Genomic DNA, 20,022 nt, shown 5'->3' with positions numbered 1-20,022 from the left:
AGTCAACATATGTACTAATGTGCTGGACACAAATGATGTATGTATGGATTGTGATGAGTTGTATGAGCCCCTAATAAAATTATTATTATTATTAAAAAAATAAGGTCACAAAGCTTTCCTACAATTTTGACGTTGCTCCCCCCCCCCCTCCCCGATTCAGCATTCACTTGCTTACTATAAATCTTTAACTGTTTTTCAGGACTCTGAGAGTGTCTCCTCAGTTTTATTTGTTTGTGGTTCTGTTTCTGTGTTGGATGGGAGTGTGGAGCTTTTTACTTTGCCATCTTGCTGATGTTCATTTTCAACACAACCTCTTTTTACTACATGCATATTTAAGGCCTCAATTAGAAAGGCAAATGGGTATAGGAATAAGGGGGAGGAAAATAAATAAAGATGATACAGTTATGGATTGAACTGTGGCCCTTCAAAACATGTATTGTAAATTCTAACATCAATATATGGATGACACAACCTTGCTTGCTGAAAGTGAGGAGGACTTGAAGCACTTACTGATGAGGATCAAGAATTGCAGCCTTCAGTGTGGGTTAAAACACAATGGAAACAAAACCAAAATTCTCATAAGTGGATGAATTGGTAACATCATGATTAATGAAGAAAAGATTGAAGCTGTCAAGGATTTCATCTTACTTGGATCCACAATCAATGCTCATGGAAGCAGCAGTGAGGAGATCAATGGACACAGTGCAGTGGGTAAATCTGTTATTTTGAGGACTAAAGTGCACCTGATCAAACCCAAATCACCTCAGATGCATGTGCAAGTTGGACATCGATTAAGGAAAATGGAAGAAAGACAGCTACATTTGAACTACAGAGTAGGTGAAGAATATTGAAAGTACCATGGACTTCCAAAAGACATGCCAAATCTGTCTTGGAAGAAGTAAGTCAAGAACGCTCCTCAAAGGCAAGGATGGTGAGATTTCACTCACGTGCTGTGGTCATGTTGTCAGGAGAGAGCAGTCCCTGCAGAATGACATCATGTTGGTCAAGTGGAGGGGCCTAGTAAAGAGGAAGGCCCCTGGCAAGATGGATTGACACAATTGCTGCAAAAATGGGCTCATGCAGAGGAACAATTGTGAGAATGGCACGATTGTGTGTGCAGTGGTTTGGACTGTGTTTCGCTCTACTGTGCATAGGGACAACGTGATGACTCCTAACAACAACAATAACAACATTGGCTTGTAGTTAAAATCCCACTGTTATGCTTATGGGACAATATTGGTTGAGGGTGTTTTAAGTCAATCTCTTCTGAGATACAAAAATGATTAGATAAGTGAGCAAGCAGAGATGGGGACAATAGGATCCTCACATGAAGGTCACCATAGAAACAAATAACAAACACCATCAGTCAGAGCAGATCAAGAGGAGAGTCTTCTCCTAGAGCCAGTGCCTGGAATTCAGACTTGGGGCCTCCTAAACTGGGAGAAAACAAAATTGTTTCTTAAAGCCACCCAACTTGTGGATACTTTTGTTACAGCATCACTAGATAACAAAGATGGATACCGTGTCATAGCATTGAGTAGGATGGACTTTGCTCTGAAGTCTAAAGAAAAGTAAATGCTTAAAATATAGCTTTAGAAACATTAAATACTTACAACACTTCTGAGACTGAAAATGACATAATCTGGGCTGTTAGTGTGATACCTGTGGAGGAAAAGGCCAAGCATAAATGTTACGGCTACTCCCTCATATAAAGGAAATCTATATAACATCCTATACTCTCTCGTCAGGGAATGCCCAAGTTGACGAAACCTTTTTTTGTTATCTGCCATGGGAACCCAATGCATTGGACTGTGAACTAAAAGGTCAGTAGTTTGAACCCAACAGCTGTTTTGAAGGGGAAAAATGAGGCTTTCTGTAAAAAAATTTTTTAAGAGCAGTTATATTAGGTTATATTTCATATCATACATTTCAGTAATTCCATCATATTAACAAGAGATGTACAGTCATCTCTACAATTAACCTCAGAACAATTTACGTCCTTCCTGTGCCTTGTCATAAGTCCCCCACATGCTCACAACCCTCCTTGCCATACCCCTTAAGAAACTGTCCATGCAGCCACTGTCTCCATAGCCCATTCTCGAGTTCATATACAGAAAAGTCAACCAACCAACCAACCAACCAAAGAAACAAACAAAAATGCTACACTCTGCATGATAGCAAGCTGTGTTAGTCTGGGTAGACTAGAGAAACAAATCCGGAGACACATGTTTGTGAGAGAGAATTTTATATCAAAGAGAAATTATACATTAAGAAAACATCCCAGCCCAGTCCAGATCAAGTCCATAAGTCTGTTACCCCATATATCAATAATAGTCCATAAGTTCCTCTTTAGACTCACGCAGCTATGCAATGACACTGAATTCAGGAAGATCACAGGCCAGTGGGTGGAAAGTCTTGTGGATCCAGCATCTCAGCGCTGGTGTGAGTCTCCACGTGGCTCCTCCAGCTCCAGGGCTCTGGCTCTATCAGCGTAGCTCCATGTGGCTTGTCAACAGGAATGTCTCTCAGGGATTGAGTGTCCCACCTCCAGTGTGCTATTTATCTCTTTGGCACCTCCAAATGAGGTCATCAAGCTGTGACCTGATTGACAGGCTAAACTCCACCTCTTTACTCTTAATAGTCTCAAGTTGACAACAGATTACATAACTACCCCACAAGGTTATTCACATCCCTGGTCCGTGGTCAGAGGAGATTCACTGGAAGCTTAATCTATGTGTGGACCTGCAATTGGATTTTGGGTTCTTACTGCCATTTACAGCCTTTCAAAGACTGGTTGTTCACAATTTAAGCTCTGATACCATTCCCTCCTTCAAGTTTGGATTTTATCATTCACAATCTTTGGATCACACAGGCTGATGTGCTTCTTACCTCAGGGCCCAGTTGACTCTTCATTGAGATGTCTGCTTGTTTGAGACAAGCCTTTAAGACACCAGATGCTATCCTTTTTAATATCTGGGCACCATTAACTTTCTTCACCAAACTTTGCTACAGCTACTTCAGTAATCTCTTCATCAGGGTGAACATCAAGCCGGGCTATGCAATCACAAAAATTTGTTCTCAGACTGGGGTTAGAATTGTGAGCCCTAAATCCATTCATATATCTATGATGTGTATATGTCTTTGGTTCACTTTAGACTGGGGCCAGGGCATGGCACCTCATCAGACTTGACTAGAAAACACTCCTAAAGGTCAACAAACAGGTCTAGAACTATTTATAGACTTTTCTTTTTTGTTGCTGTTGTTGTTTTGTTTTGCTTTGTTTTGTTTTTTTGTGCTTATTATTGTTTTTACATGTCTATTTATATAAGATAGGCAGGATAAATAATCTGGAGAGAAAAGAATGCACTGACAGTTCTGGGGGGACACAGGAGAGGGGGATATGGGGGAAAGGAAGGGAGGGTGCCAACAAAACCAGGTACAAGGGAACAACAAGTGATCTAAAATCAATGGTGAATGGGGCATAGGATGCCTGGTGGGGGTTGATCAAATTCAATGTAACTCAGAGGAATTACTGAAAGTCGAATGAAGGTTAAACATGATCGTGGGACAGGAGAAAGTAAAAGAAAATAGAGTAAAGAATTAGGAGGGAACGGACATCTATAGAGGTCTAAATACAGGCATGTACACGTATAACATATTTATATATAATGATAGGACAACAGATCTATGTACATTTATATATGTGTTAAGATATGGTAAGTATTAAGGTAGGAGACGGACATTGGGGCTCTACTCAGGTACTCTCTCCATGCAAGAACACTTTGTGCATTCTGTGCCGCTCACTTTCCCATCATGATTGCTGAAGGCAAAAATGGGTGCATAAGCAAATGTGGTGAAAAGAGCAGATGGTGCCCAGCTATCAAAAGATGTAGTGTCTGGAGTCTTAAAGGCTTGAAGTTAAACAAGCAGGCATCTAGCTGAGAAGCAACCAAGCCCACATGGAAGAAGTACGCCAGCCTGTGTGATCATAAGGTGTCAATGGGATCAGGTATCAGGCAACAAAGACCCAGAACAAAAGATCATATTGATGTGAATGACAGGGAGGGTGGAATGGAGACCCAAAGCCCACGTGTAGACAATTGGACATCCCCTTAGAGAAGGGTCAGAAGGAAGAGACAAGCCAGTCAGGGTGCAATATAGCACTGATGAAACACACAACTTCCCTCTATTCATTTAATGCTTCCTCCCTCTCACTATCATGACTCCAATTCTACCTTACAAATCCGGTTAGTCCAGAGCATGTACACTATTATAGATAAGAGCTGGAAACACAGGGAATCCAGGACAGATAAACCCCTCAGGATACCAGGAGGGTAAGGGGAAGATGGAGGGAGAAAGGGTGAACCGATCACAATGATCGACATATAACCCATCCCAGGGGACAAACAACAGAAAAGTGGATGAAGGGAGACAGCGGTATGTTATGAAAAAAATAATTTATAAATTACCAAGGATTCATGAGGGAGGGATGAGGGGGATGAGCTGATATCAAGGCCTCAAGTAGAAAGAAAATGTTTTGAAAATGATGATGGCAAAATATTACAAATGTGCTTGACACAATGGATATATGTATGGATTGTGATAAAATCTGTAAGAGTCCCCAATTAAATGATTGGGGAAAAAAGGTGAGAAAAGGAAATTACATAACTGTAGGCCTGCTATAAACTTCATTACATGAGTTGGTGACTTGCACAAATTAAACTCACAAGTGAATGGACACCATTTACACAGTGGAAGTTGGTGATAAATCTGGTCCTACTACAATGAAAGATACATAGACCAATGGAACAGGGTAGGAAACCCAGAAGTAAAAGTCTCTGCCGACAGACAATTGATTTTTTACAAAATAACAAAGATTTACTGTCTTGGAAACCCCTTAAAAGAGTTTTACTTTGTCTTAATAGGGTCAACAAATCTGAACCAACTTGATGCCCACGGGGTTGTTTTTGTTTTATGCAGTTGGCTGCTAACCCAAAGGTGGGTGGTTGAAACCCACCAGTTGCTCTGGAGCAGATGTGCTCATGTACTTCTGTCGGGATTATTACCTTAGAACCCTATGACGCCTTTTCTACTTTGTTCTTATGAGGGCACTGTGAGTCAGAAGAGACTTGACAACATACAACAAGGACAGTTTAGCTTCTAGAACATGGTTTTGGCATGCTATGGTGATGCCGTAGGAGAAATGTTGGGCTGCTAATGGCAACATGGCGGTTCAAACCCACCACTTCGTCTGTGGGAGAAAGATGAAGCTGTCCGCTCTTTTCAAAATTTACACTCAAAAACCCTAGATAACAGTGTTTCCCAAAGTAGGTGATACCTCCCCCTGTTGGACGCTGGAATGATGGGGGTGGGGAGCTACAGAAACAGATACCTACACTTTTTCCTGGATTATGGGCTGTGATACAAAAGTACTTTTTCATTGCCAAAAGGGTGCTGAACAATTTCTGTTTTCTCTTTCTGAAAGGGGGGCAGTGGAACAAATGAATTTGGGGACGTATGTGATATAGGGAAGAGCCCTGATAGCCCAATATTTCAAAACCACCACCTGCTCCATGGGATAAAGATGGGGCTTTCTACTCCCATAAATAATTACAGTCGCAGAAACTCATAGGGGCAGTTCTACCCTGTCCTATAGGGTTGCCGTGAGTCGGCATCACCCCATTGCCGTGGGTGAGCATTCTACACAAGGTAACTGAGTTGGGTCAACTCTATGATAGTAGGTTTTGGTTATCAATTTGATGATCCCATATGGATAGTTCTTCAAAGAGCATTATGCTCAAGGCAGATACTGTTTACGAGTTAAGATAAACTACTATTTGGTTTTAAGATGACTTAAGCCTTTTTTTTTTTTGGTTTACAGTTTTAAAATTATCACATGTTGTGGTAGTTACATAATCTGGTGTCAATTTGGGATGAGAGGATAAAGAGTGAAGGGGTGCCCCCCACTATCATCACCCCAATTCTACCTTACAAATCTAGCTGGACCGGAGGATGTACACTGGTACAGATAGCAACTGGAAAAACAGGGAATCCAGTATAGATGACTCCTTCAGGATCAGTGGTGAGAGGGTCGATGCCTGGAGAATGAAGGGAATGTGGGGTAGAAAGAGGGAACCAATTACAAGAATCTAAGTATTGCCTCCTCCCTGGGGGATGGACAGCAGAGAAGAGGGTGGAGGGAAACATCGGACAGGGTAACTTATGACAAAATTATAATAATTTATGAACTATGAAGGGTTCATGAGGGAGGGGGAAAATAAGCAACTGATATTAGGGGCTAGAGTGGGAGGCAAATGTTTTGAGAATGATGAGGGCAATAAATGTACATATGTGCTTGACACAATGGATGTATGTATGGATTGTGATGAGAATTGTACGAGCTCCCAATAAAATAATTAAAAAAAAAAGAGTGAAGGGTGGAGTCTAGTCTGTCAATCAAATCATAGCCAATGAGGTCTCTGTGTGGGCATTACCTTCTCCTGAGAATTCTAGGGACTTCTGGATTTTTTTCCTCCTTGGAGAGACAGTCTCTCTCTCTCTTTTTCTCTGCTCACTCCTTGAGACGATGCTCTACTGACAGGGCACATGGCACTATTCCCTGGGAGCTGGGGAAGCCACATGAACCTATGGAGATGCAGACCTATCCAGACATCTGGAGCCAGAGAAACCACGTAGAGACCCCTGCCCACGCTGCTATGCTTACAACGCCACTGGATCCAGAAGACTTCCATCCCACTGACCTGTGATCGTTCTGCATTTGGTGTCGTTACATGTGTTTTGTGAGTCTGAAGAGGACTTTGTAGATCGGTATTGGACATATGGGCTAATATCAGACTTATGGACTTGATCTGGACTGGGCTGGGTTGTTTTCTCAATATTCAGTTGATCTTGTTTATAAACCTCATGAGTCTCTATAAATTTGTTTCTCTAAGTCTACCCAGACTAACACACATGCCAACAATTTCAGAAGTTCACCCACCCTTTATGCCTCCAGGAAATCTGGAGTCTATGATAATTTAAAAATCTGTTCTGAATTTCTCCCTTCACTCAGAATTCTTTTAAGTAATCTTTTATAAAATGCTCCATAATGGTACTGTACAGTTACTTTTTCATAGTAAAGCATCCATGTTGTTGTTATTAAGTGCCATCGAGTTCCAAACCATAGTGAACTTGTGCACACCAGGGTGAAAATTGCCCAGACCTGCGCAATCCTCACAATTTTTCCTATGCTTGAGGCCCTTCCTCTGTTCACTGCCCTGCTATTTTGCCAAGCATGATGTCCTTCTACAGCTCCAAGTCTCTCTGAATAACGTGTCCAAAGTTTGTGAGATGAAGTCTCACCATCCTAGCGTTTTAGGAGCATTTTGGCAGTACTTCTCCCAAGACAGGTTGGTTTGTCCTTTTAGCAGTCCATGGTACCTTATTTCAATCAATGTTAATTAGTGAAACTGAGTTATTTTAGCTATGTATTGTCCTTATCTAATTTTTTAATAAGGCCACCTGAGACTCATGAAACTATATGTGTAGATTCTTTACCAAACCAACTGCCATGAACTCAATTCTGACGGATTGCAGCAACACAAAGGACAGGGTAGAGTTGTTCCCTAGGGTTTCTGAGGTTGTAAAATTGTACAGGAAGAGTTAGCCTCATCTTTCTCCATAGGCTCAAACTGCTGATCGTATTTATGGTTAGAAGCCCAGAATGTAAGTCACTATACCACTAGGATGCCCAGAGAGATAGGTCCTTTTTCTATTTTCCAAAACAACTTATATAAGTTAAAAATGATTATTCCTTGAGGGTTTGGTAGAACTTCAAAATGAAACTATCTGGACTTGGGGGGAAAATCATGAAAGAGTTGTATCCTCTCACCACATTTATTCAATCTGTATACTGAGCCAATCATATGAGAAGCTGACCCATGCAAAGGAAAATGTGACATCAGGATTGGAGGAAGGCTTATTAACAACCTGAAATACGCATATAACACAATTTTGCTTGCTGAAAGTGAGGACATGAAGAATTTGGTGATGAAGATTTAAGATTGCTGCCTTCAGTATAGATTACAACTCAATGTAAAAAGACCCAAATCCTCACAAATGGACTAATAAGTAACATCATGATAAATGGAGAAAAGGTAGACATTGTTAAGGATTTTGTCTCATTTGGATCCACAATCAATGCTAATGGAAGTAGCAGTCAAGAGAGCAAAAATGCACTGTTGGGTAAATCTTGCAGCACAAGACTTCTTTGGTATACTGAAAATCAAGGACGTTATTTTGAGAACTAAGGGGCTTCTCAATTGCCTAATTGCATGTGAAAGTTGGTTGTTGAATAAAGAAGACTGAAGAATCAATGCAGCTTAAACTTCCTTTAGTACCGTTGGTTCTTGCTCATATGTTATTTCCTGAAATGATGGAATGCCAATCAGTTCTTTTTGGTACAGTGATTCTGTGTATTCTTTCCATTTTCTTTTGATACCTCCTGCATCATTAATAGGTTGTCCATAAAATCTTTCAATATTGCAACACAAGGCCTGAAAATTTTTTTGAATTCTTGCAATTTAAGTATGTTGGATGTGTTTTTCCCGTTTGGATTTCTAAGTCTTTGCACATCTTCTAGCATCCATATCCTCCTCCTATTCCTCACTCTCCTTCTTCTGTTGCTCCAGGTCAATAAGGACCAATTTATTGGGCTTTGGATGACTTCTTGCTAGGCTTTTAAGACCTAACACACAGTACATTGAATTGGAGATAGAACAGAGACACTCGGTGTGTTATTAGCCAAATAACTGGGATGTCCTTACCTACCCATGACCCTAAAGTTTGACACCAAGAAGTCAAACCACGTTAAGTTTTTGTTGTACATACTCAGACTCAGCAGTTTGTGGTAAATATGAGAGTAAGTAAAAAGCATTGCTACAAAATCACAGAAACCCTTATTAAACAAAAAAATATCAAACTGTGAAGCTATTTTTTCTCAACCTAGTTCTACACACCCCCCCCCAGCAATTTTATTGGCATATAATTGACATATCATACAATTCAATAGTTCATTCGCAACAAGAAGAGTTGTACAATCGTCATCTCCTTCAGAAGTAGAGTGCCATGGGAGGGACAGAGTAGGGTTAAGAAGGATCGAGGGTAGAGGCATGTCTGGCCTCTGTTTTGTGGCAATTCCCATTGGGACTTGGAGGAAGTCAGATGTGGCCCCACATCATCTTTGTCGCTAATAATAGAAAATCCCATGTAGGGCAGCTAAGCATCAACCCAAAAACCAAACTCACTGCTATTGAGTGGATGTCTTCTCATAGTGACCCTAGAGGGCAGGGTAGAACTCCCCCTGTGAGTTTCCATGACTGTAACTCTTTATGGGAGTAGAAAGCCTCATCTCCCCCCACCCCACCCCCAGCCCCAGAAGAGCAGGTGGTTTTGAATTGTCCTTGAAACCACTGTGCCACAGGATGAATCAGAGCCCACTAAATAGCAGCTCTTTTCTCTTTTCTTTTGTCCAATCATGAGGTTACAGAATATTGAATTTGCCTTAAGGATCTCTCAGAAGTTTAAGGTTATTATTCTCCCAAACAACTCACCTTGTAAAGAAATTTCCTGATATTTGCATACTGATTTACATTTTTAAAATGCACGGCCTCACAAGTCATTCAGCTTCAACTACCTGAGATGAATTACCAACTACTTTTAAGACATTTGCTTTTAGTGTTGCCCCTTTCCAGCTCCCCACCCTATCCCTGGTTATTAGTTCTCATTTCTGCCTCTCCTGCTCTGGCAAGAGAAAATAAAACAAATTTAAGAATTCAGAGGGGCTCAACTGTCCTCAGGACAGCGACTTGAAGATAGCAAGACCTGTATGCAGGAAATAGAATCATGAAGTCCACAGGTGGTTCTGCTCTGTTCTGCAGGGTTGCTATGAGTTGCAACTGATTAGATGGCAGTGCGTTTGGGATGGTGAGTTTGGCAGTCCTAATGGAGTTGCTCGCCTCAAGGCCAGCAGTTCGAAAACCACCAGACGCACCACGTGAGAAAGATGAAGATTTCCACTCTCATAAAAATAAATTCGTGTTGGAAACTCTCAGGGGCAGTTCTACTCTGTCCAATAGGGTCGTTTTGAGTCCAGTATCAACTCGATGGCGTTGTTTTATTTTTTATTTTAAATCAAAACCTCCACCCGGCCTTCACTCCCTCATTCTCGGTCTGAATCCATTGGAAACTCGGTGGAAGTAAGCAGTAGGTCGCTGGTGCTGGTATCGGGGAACCGGGAGGCCAGTTGGTGCCATGACCAAGTAAGTGGGTGAGACTGGGTGTCCTTCTGCTGTGGCCTCCCAAAGTGCTCCTGGACACGTGGGGTGCTCACTGCCAATCAGCCCGGGGGACGCTGGTGAGACCCCGCCCACGACCCAGGGGTGTGGGACTCCCTCTGTACCTCCACTCCGCGGAGCATCTGCAGCTCAGCCACAAAAGCAGCAGCGCCGCTCCCCCGGCCTCCATGGCGTCGGCTGAGCCTCGGCCAACTGCCTGCACCGCGCCCAGGCCGGCCGCGCGCCCTCCAGTGCGGACGCTTGGATGGGAAGCGTCTGCGGATGTTCCCCATCCAAAGGATGTGTGAACCTGCGTGTGGCCAGGCACTCCGCTCCCTGGAATGTGAGGAAGTAAAGAACTGGCTTTAAGTACTGCCAGTTAAAAAATAAACCCGTTGCTGTGGAGTCTGTCTCACTCATGTGGACCCCATGAGTGTGTGTATGAAGAGAACTAGGCTCCACTGGGTTTTTAACAGCTGGGTTTTTAGGAGGAGCTGACCAAGGTCAAGGTGCCCCTGTGTATACTGAACTCCCAACCTTTCAGTTAGCTGCCAGCATCCATAGCGGTTTGTATTCCACCCAGGGGCTCCTACCTTTTCTGCAGGAGATAGCAAGCGTGCTACAAAAAAAAATTCTAGTTGACTTAATGAAGGTGACGCTTTCGTGTATCTTTGACCCAAAGCTTTGTTGTGACTACAAGTGTGTAACCACTGCAGTAACAAAAATACACTTGGCTAATTATTGTTCACTTGAGCAGTAATGTATGTTTGTTGAGCACCTACTACAGCCCCAACATTAACTTCTGCACTCGAGTACAAAGAACTACGACAGTAGCTTTGCTAACAGTGTTTATAATCTTATGGTAAAGCCAAGTAAAACATCAAAGTTATTACACAGTATTGTGATTTCTCAGTTTACTTGTTGAGGTAGTTAGTTTATTGCACCAACCTAGCCGATAAACACATGCGGGGTTAATTGAAGGGCGGAGGGATACATGGCTCAGTGATCCTCCCCTTTCTAGTTCTTGGGTCTCTTGCTTTGTGAAGGTCAGACCAGGATGCAGCTGCTTCAGCTGTCAAGGCTCACTTCCTGCAAGACATCCCTGAGGAGAAGACACATGGACCTCCCCTAGTGCAGCCCTGGGTGCTGGAGCAGCCATGTGGAGACCCCTGCCAGCACTGAGATGCTTACACGTTCACTGACTCGGCTTTCCTCCTGCAGTCTGCATCGTTGCTTGTGTTTTGTGAGATGTAGGAGGACTTTGTGGATTGGTGTCGGACATATGGATTAATGTTGGACTTGTGGGCTTGGGCAGCACTGGGTTGGGATGTTTTCTTGATATGCACTTACCCTTTATATAAAATTCTCTCATACATATGAGTTTCTGTGGATTTGTTTCTCTAATGTACCTAGACTAACACACGTCTTCAGCTCAAATCTTGAATCCTTGAGTGCTGCGATTATGTGTTTTTTCAACCTTATGCTAATCAGTGTCCAGCACACTCCTAGACTGTAGTAGCTTCTCAATGTGGATTGAGCTAATAAACCATTTTTTCACAATGATGAGCTAAATTGCGTTATATACATTGCCATAGTCAATTCCAACTTGAGTGACACAAGGCCCAGAGTTGAACTGCTCCACAGCTTTTCCAAGGCTGTAAATCTTTACAACAGCAGACTGCTGCAGCTTTCTCCCACAGAGGCTGGTTGGTGTGTTTGAACTACCAGCCTTTTGCTTAGTAGTGCAGTGATTAACCACTGCATCACCAGGAATCTTTTGAGATGAACTATAAAATGAAAACCCAAACTCACTGCCATCAAATGAATTCCAGCTCGTAAGGACCCTAAACAACTCTCTTTGATCTGAGAGGGTGCATCTTTACAGGAGCAGACTGCCTCTTCTTTCTCTCTAGGAGTTGTTAGTAGGTTTGAACCAGCAATCTTGCGGTGGCAGCTCAATGCTTAACCTCAGAGCCACCAGGTCTCCTTTAAAATGTGTTACAGGTTCTATTGAATAAAGGCGAGCGTACACACGATTTATGAGACACTATATATAACAGATTCTATTTCCATTTTGTTTCCCTTAAGCAACTTTTATGAGAGTTAGCTATCAGTTAATTTGCATTGTAAAGAGTTATAAGAACCCTTAATAAAATGATTTATTAAAAAATTGTGTTGTAACTGGAATACATTGTGTTGGACAATGTATACTTGAATCCAGCTGCAACAGAAACACTAAGAAGAGTACAATATATATCACAAGGGCATGCATTCTGGATTATCTAGTATTAATATAGGCCTCACTAGAGCAAAGTTACCTCACCATTTACACCGCAGAATCATGTAATGTAAAGCGTGAACCACGGTCCTCATTTGGTTATGGACATTAAGAGTGCTTTAAAGTATCTAACATATACTGTATGCCATCAGCAAGTCACTCAGCCTGAGTTTCTGTTAGGGTGTAAAACCAGAGACAGTAGGGCACCTGTTACCTCTGCTCTCATTTCTAGACCTCTCCTTTGTAATGATACCTGTTTGCATTTTGAAATTCTTCGTGTTTTGTGCGCGCTATCTCCTTCTTTTAATAGAAGCAAATGATTTTCTTGATTAAAAACGGACGCTTTCAGAGATGGAAGCCTGAGGAGGGCGGACACTAGGGCAGCGGAGCACGTCCCGCGGCCCATAGCGTTGCATGCCGGGAGCAGTAGTCCCGCTCGCCCCGGCGCCCGGTGGAAAGCGGAAGGGCGGCGGGTAGGCTGGTGGGCGGGGTCGTCGGGAGGGTGTGTCGCGCGCTGGAAGCCCCGCCCCATTTCCCTTCCTGCTCACCGGTTCTCACTAGAGTGGCGGGCCAGACCGCGGAAGGGGCGTGGCCTCGGGTCCCAGGTGGCGGCAACTGCTGCCACTAAGGCCTCCCTGCGGGCGGTGCTGCCGAGGCCGGCCTGCGCGGGGCAGTCATGGTCCCTCATTAGGACGGCAGTGGCGGGGCGGGGCCTGGTTGGCGGGTGGCGGCCCGGGCGGGGGCGGGGCCGGCCTCTAGATCCTTCTTCCTCCGCATGTGGCTTGTGGCCGCAGAGCAGTGCCGTTCGTTCACTCTTCCTCAGCTTCTCCTTCGGGCTCTCTTGGCGTCCCTGGAGCCATGGCGTTCGCCGAGACCAACCCGGCAGCAGCATCCATGCCCAACGGCGATTGTGGTCGCCCCAGGGCGCGGCCCGGAGGAAACCGGGTGACGGTGGTGCTCGGCGCGCAGTGGGGCGACGAAGGCAAAGGGAAGGTGGTGGATCTGCTGTCGCAGGACGCGGACATCGTTTGCCGCTGCCAGGTGAGGCGACGGGAAACCGGGCCCGAGACCTCGGGTTGCCGGGCTCTAGTGGCCGGGAACTTGGGCCCAGAACCCTAATCTACCGGCCAAAATAAGGTGTCACCTTGAGGCTCTCTTCTTTTGATGCAAGTGGCGGCGACATGAAGAATTGGCGGGAGGTCAGGGGCCCCTGCCCTCAGTCTTGGGCTGAGGATTGGGGGGGCAGCTCTAGAGGAAAATGCGAGTTGATGGGGAGGGCGAGAGAAATGCGCGAAGCCCGGGAGTTGCAGTTTTCGGTCTCAGGACGGTGTTCAGCCCCATGGATTGGGCATGGTGTGGGACTGGTGTCGGGTCTGGGTTTAGGAAGCCACCGCCGGAGGCCTTCTCTTGACTCGGTGGCGATTTAGTACCGCGGGGATCACACCAGACAGCCAAGTGGGATTGGATTGTTCTCAAACGCAGCGAAATCCAGACCCACCACTCCCTCACCTGCAAGCCCTGAGCTCGCAGAGATTGGCTTCCTCCGGACCGGTTTGTTGACATCAAAACCCACCGTTGGGCTTTGGGCTTCTTTAAGGGCCTCGGTGTTGCTTGTTCATTTTTCACTGGTTACCCCATCCATTAAGGAGAGATTATTTGTTGGTCCAAGAGGAACAAATCCTTGCCCTGTTAAAAGAGTAAGGCAAGTAACATGGATATCAAATCAGCTGTTTAGAAAGACACGGTGTTAGGGTAACATTGAAAGTGAGCTTTAGGGAAATCGAGTGGTTATGTGCTTCCTACTGGGAGACACGTGGTTTTCTGTGTATGCCTTCCTCCTATTCTTCGCTTTTAAAGGAGCATAGAGGCTAGCTAGGCCTTTGTAAAAGTTCTCAAACAACTGTCCCCAGTTTCAGCGTTTGAACAATCCCACTTCCAAAGCAAAATGTAGTATCTGAGAGTGACTGCTGTCTCATTAGATTGCAAGAGTATTTCTTGTTCTTGAATGTACTGTATTAAGTGATGATGTTCTAACAAGTTAGAAGGCTCACTTTCTACTTAAACTTGAGTACCATCTAAGTATCCAGAAACAAGGACATTTCAGTTACATTTAGGAGAAAAAACCAAAGCATTACCATGGAGTCAATTCTGACAGTGACCTTATATAGGATTTCCCAGACTGTCGGTCTTCACAGGAGTAGACAGCCTCACCTTTCTCCTGAGGCTTAAACAGCTTCAGTTAGCAGCCCCCAACTCACAGTGACACCTGTTACATGACAAGCTAAATGGAAACCATTCCCTTGATTTGCCTTGTTTTCTGCAAACAAATCCACCTGCCCTTGACACCCATTACTTGCCTAGGATAGCTGTTGCATCAATATCTTGTTCTCATTACCACCACCTTCTTCCCTTACAGCTTCTACCCTCCAACCACCACACTTAGTAGCACTCTTAAAGGTATTGCCCTTGAATTCCTGCCCCCACATTACTTTCAGTGGCTGTTCCCAAAGCTTGGTTTCCACCTTCCATTTATCTTAAAATCTAATATGGCCATGCTATGGGGAAGAAGGATGGGATTATCCTTCTTTTAGGAGGTAGAAGGAGAGAGAGGCTGAGGCCTGCTTGACTCCTATAGTTCCTGACATTCCTTTTACCTGGAAATAGTAATGATCAGGTTGAACTACATTATGGGTTGTAAATAAGTTCCAAATGGTCCCTAATTTTAATATCCCTTTGAAGAATGTTAGCATTGGTGTGCAAATTGGAGAAGACATTAATGTATCACATGAACGTTATCCTGGAGGTCATGAACCAATGTGATCTGATGCCCTTTGAGAACCTAAAGAAGTGATTCAGAAATAGTCAATTTTGGCTTTTAAGGAAATGTTAGCTGTAGATAGTGGAGAGGCCATTTTGCAGACTTGTTCCGTCAGATATCTCCATCTGTACATTTTTTCTTATTGCCTTCCTTATTTTAAAATCCCCCGCTCCCGCCCTAGTGCTTATTAAGAGCCATCATTACAGTGATTGTAGTTAGTCTTGTCCCAAAACTTACTGCCATCGAGTTGCTGCCAGCCCAGGGTGACCCTTTGGAATAGGGTAGAACTGCCCCTGTGGGTTTCTGGGACTGTAACGCTACGGGAGCAGAGAGCCTTGTCTTTGTCCTGTGGAGCAGCCAGTGCTTTCAAACACTTGACCTTGCAGTTAGTAGCCCTACCCATAACCACTATATCAGGGCTCCAATCGTTAGTCCTGTTGGTGAATTGTATGTAATCGATTGAAGCATGCATCTTTTATCATCCACCTTTTACTAGTAAGCTAACATTTACCTGATGAAGTTCTCCTGGCATATAAGAATAAACATGGTATGTGTTTAAGTTCCTCATGTTTGTTTACAGAACTAGGAGAAGCCAGTATTAGGGCAGATATTATAAACCTGGTGGCCTTGTGTGATATTTCAAGTTTTGTGTGCTGTTGGAAATTTGTTCTTTGTTAGAATTTAGTCCCCCCCCTCCCAGTATTCATGCCATGAGCTCAAACTTTATCCAGTATTTTTTATCCAAAATTAGTATAACAATGGAATCATCATTCAATAAGGAGTTTCATAAAATTTCTAGTCTAAATAGTGGGTTTAAAAAAAAAAAATATTTCTTAATATGTAAAATGCCATTCTGGAAAGAATAGAAGTAAAATTAATGGTATATTCATCAATATAGCACTTAAGCCATACATCTTTCAGAGTCTAAATGAGTGGGCAGTTATTTATAACTTGATTAGGTACTCTAGATCCATAAATAAGTGTAAAGGACTTGCATCTAAGGACAGCCACTGCTGACCCTTTACTTTAAAATGATAAGTATTTTAAGAAAAATAGAATTATATATAGGACCAGTTCGAGACAAAGTTAATCAACAAAGTTTATTGAGTATCTCTACAAAGGGACCATTTAACCCTGGAATTGAAAAGATAGGGCTTGTATCTACAAGACACTTAGTTTAGTGGAGCCAGCATGGGGATGGGTTCAGGCAGTCCCTGGGCTAAACAAGCAAAATCTGTTCCTGAGAGTGACTAAGTATCATAGATAATTCGAAACAGTTGCATATAGTTCTTATTTAATCTTCAGTAAGACTTAGAAGGTCCACGTGCAACATGTGATGATGATAGTGGTAAATTTGTTGGAATAGGGATTGGTTCAACTGTTTCGAACATAGTGAGGGTGGATTTATGTAACATTAGAGGGCAAGTCATCCCCCGGATCTTCATAAACAAGGGGGATTACTCTGTATGTGTGTGTCTTCCTACATGGGTAGAGCAGGGGAGAGGAGCAATCAGTTCTCCCTGAAAGATTAGAGAAGGGTGTTGTTCACTGTATGTTGGCTGCTTTTTTGACCTAAACTTATAGGGACCAGAACACAAATGGGATCAGAACCTTGTGGTCCATAGGATTTTCATTGGCTAATTTCTTTCCTAGTAGATCTCAGACCTTTCATCTGAGCCCGACTTAGCTAAAAGCTCCACTGAAACTTATTGAGTGTTGCAGCAACAAGCACTGACTGAGTGGTGCTTCCTTTATTTTGAGAAGAAACTGTAAAGACGTTAGTTATTGGAGATTTTACCAGACCTTAAGGGTTTTATTATTCTTAGAGAAAGATAGCTTGGTGGTCTTGATTATAATGAGACATGAAATTGCCTATAATCTGGAGTGGTTAGAACAGTATTCCTTTGTGGTTTTGGCAGGGTTTAAAAGTCAACCTAAAGAGGAAATAGTAAATAAAAAAGGAAATATTAATTAAATTTAATTATAAAGGGAAAATGCTCAGGGGCTTCAAAACATTTGTGAGAAAATTCCATTGTCTTTTAATTTCCATGAGCTTTGAAGTCCCCCTCATATACCATCTAATTTGCGGTAGAAACATGTTACCATAAAAATAGAATCAGCGGAAAAACCTTACTAGATGCAGGTATCCACTGAAGACTCTGAGACCACATTCGTCAAAAGGGTACTACTAGTAAGTGATAAAGGAGACTAGAAGACATACCATGCAACAAACCATCTTGTCTCCTTGAAATAGGAAGATTGAATAAAAATTTAAAAGAAATAGCATCAGTAATATTTAATGTCTTGATTTTGGATGCTTAAAAAATATTTGCCAGCCTGTTTCCCATAATTTTGAAGCTGGTAAGAAATTAACATCAATGGGAAACCATTCTTCCAGGTTTATGGACAATTGCTATTTCTGCGTTTTCTGACTATCATGACTATATTTTATATCGTTTATGGTATTTTGCAAGGCCATTCACTCAATGCCATTGAATTGATTCCATCTTGTAATGACCCTTTAGGACAGAGTAGAACTGCCTCTTTAAGGTTTCATGGCTGTAACTCTCTATAGGAGTAGACAGCTTCATCTTTTTGCCAAGGGTGGCTGGTAAGTTAACTGCTGGCCTTGCAGTTAGTAGCCCAGTGTGTAATATACTATGCTACCATATGTAGTTAAATTTTACTTTCTTTGATTATTATGCTTTCCCAACTAGAAAATAAATTTCCTGAAAAAGTGGGCTTTTCACTTAGTTTGTTTTCTTTCATAGCACCTAGTATGATGTAAAACCCCACAAATGTTTCTAGCATGGCTGGACCACCCCAAGAAATTTAAAAAATCAATTAACCTCTTAATGTAAATTATTTTAACATCTAGAGAATCTTGTTTGTTGACATGAATTGGGCAGAATTTCCAGCATTCCGTGAATTAATAATTGGTATTTAGTTTTTTTGTTTTTTTTTCTTTTTCTTTTTTTTTTTTTTTCATTTGTCTTTTTTTTTCAATTTTTTTTTTTTTAAACATTTTATTAGGGGCTCATACAACTGTTATCCCAATCCATACACACATCAATTGTGTAAAGCGTATCCGTACATCATTTCTCAAAACATTCTCTCTCCATTTAAACCCCCGACATTAGGTCCTCATTTTTCCCCTCCCTCCCCGCTCCCCTCTCCCACATGAGCCCTTGATAGTTTATAAATGGGTATTTTGTCATATCTTGCCCTGTCCGACTTCTCCCTTCACCCACTTTTCGGTTGTCTGTCCCCCAGGGAGGAGGTCACACACAGTTCCATGTAATCGGTTCCCTCTTTCCTACCCATTCTCCCTTTACCCTCCCTGTTTTGCCACTCACACCACTGGTCCTATAGGGCTCATCCATCCTGGATTCCCTGTATTTTCAGTTCCTATCTGTACCAGTGTACCTCCTCTGGTCTAGCCAGTCTTGCAAGATAGAATTCGAGTCATGGTAGTGGGAGTGGGGAGGAAACCTTTAGGAACTAGAGGAAGGTTGTATTTCTCATCATTGTTACATTTTAGTCTTATAACTATTTTTTTACATTGTATCATTTTGTTGGAAATCTGATTATTTCTGTTAAAGTCTTCTTACATGTGTGCAGAAATAGATAACTGCTCTTTTTATTTTTCTCTTATTTCTCCTTAGTATGTTTCAGTTGAATGCTGCCATGTAGTTCTAGTAAAGCATTTTCTCTGCTGTGGTTCGTAGATCTTAAGTGTGGCCTATGAAGACAGATTATTTACTACTTAATTCTGTTTTATTAGAATATATGATCTACATCATCTCTACTTTTTAAAAAGTTTTTAATAAATCACTTTATTGGGGGCTCTTACAGTTCTTCTGTCAATCCATAACATCCATTGTGTCAAGCACATTTGTACATATGTTGCCATCATCCTTTTCAAAACATTTTCTTTCTGCTTGAACCCTTGGTATCAGCTCCTCATTTTGTTCCTCCCTCTCTCACCCTCCCACCCTCACGAACCTCCCCTTCTTGGTAGCCAATGAAGATTTTTTTTAATTTTATTTAAAAATGATCATTTTATTGGGAGCTCTTACAGATATCATAACAATCCATAGTTAACTCATATCAAGCAGTATTGTACAATTTCTACCATAGTCAGTTTCAAACCATTTTCCTTCTTGAACTTTTATTCCCTCCTTCCCCCGCACTCCCCTCCAGGAACCCTTATTTTAATTTTATTTTTGTTGCATCGTACACCATCCAGTATTTCCATTTAGGTACAATTCTGTTGTTCCCGCCCTCGAATGGGGTTATACAGCCATCAGTGCTGTCAGCTGCTCGCCTTTCCTCTTTCTCCCCCCTTGCTTCCTGTTCCCTCAGGGAACCATTACTCCTGTTACTGTTTCTGAAAGGTTATCGATCTTGGCTTTCATGTTTCAAATGATCTTAATTATATGAATGAACATACACAAGTCTAACATGATTAATGAGGTAAAACAAATAAAAACCATAATAGTACGGGGAGGAAATGTTAAAGAACTAGAGGATAGTTGTGTGGTTCATCAGTGCTATACTGCACCCTGGATTTATCATCCCTTCTGTGTGGC

General features: G+C 42.4%; 2 protein-coding genes across 2 annotated transcripts in view; one reads left to right on the top strand and one right to left on the bottom strand.

The window, feature by feature from the left end:
* CATSPERE (catsper channel auxiliary subunit epsilon) overlaps window positions 1-13,300 on the bottom strand; it is a 199,876-nt gene extending 186,576 nt beyond the window's left edge. Inside the window, exons 1-2 of the mRNA XM_004700170.1 lie at window positions 13,171-13,300; window positions 10,460-10,670 (exon numbers count right to left, since the gene is read on the bottom strand). Of these exons, the coding sequence (XP_004700227.1) occupies window positions 10,460-10,670; window positions 13,171-13,300 (341 nt within the window). The remainder of the gene's footprint in view (window positions 1-10,459; window positions 10,671-13,170) is intronic.
* Window positions 13,301-13,399: 99 nt separating this feature from the next.
* ADSS2 (adenylosuccinate synthase 2) overlaps window positions 13,400-20,022 on the top strand; it is a 51,965-nt gene continuing 45,342 nt past the window's right edge. The window contains exon 1 of the mRNA XM_004699956.3: window positions 13,400-13,653. Coding sequence (XP_004700013.1) covers window positions 13,471-13,653 — 183 coding nt within the window. The 5' untranslated portion in view covers window positions 13,400-13,470. The remainder of the gene's footprint in view (window positions 13,654-20,022) is intronic.

Source organism: Echinops telfairi, unplaced genomic scaffold (assembly GCF_000313985.2).
Source record: "Echinops telfairi isolate 266 unplaced genomic scaffold, ASM31398v2 ScPeMD7_7424;HRSCAF=8462, whole genome shotgun sequence".
Classification (NCBI taxonomy): Eukaryota; Metazoa; Chordata; class Mammalia; order Afrosoricida; family Tenrecidae; genus Echinops; species Echinops telfairi.
The sequence above is the reverse complement of the archived record's forward strand: the minus strand, read 5'-3'. Positions and strand labels throughout refer to the sequence as shown.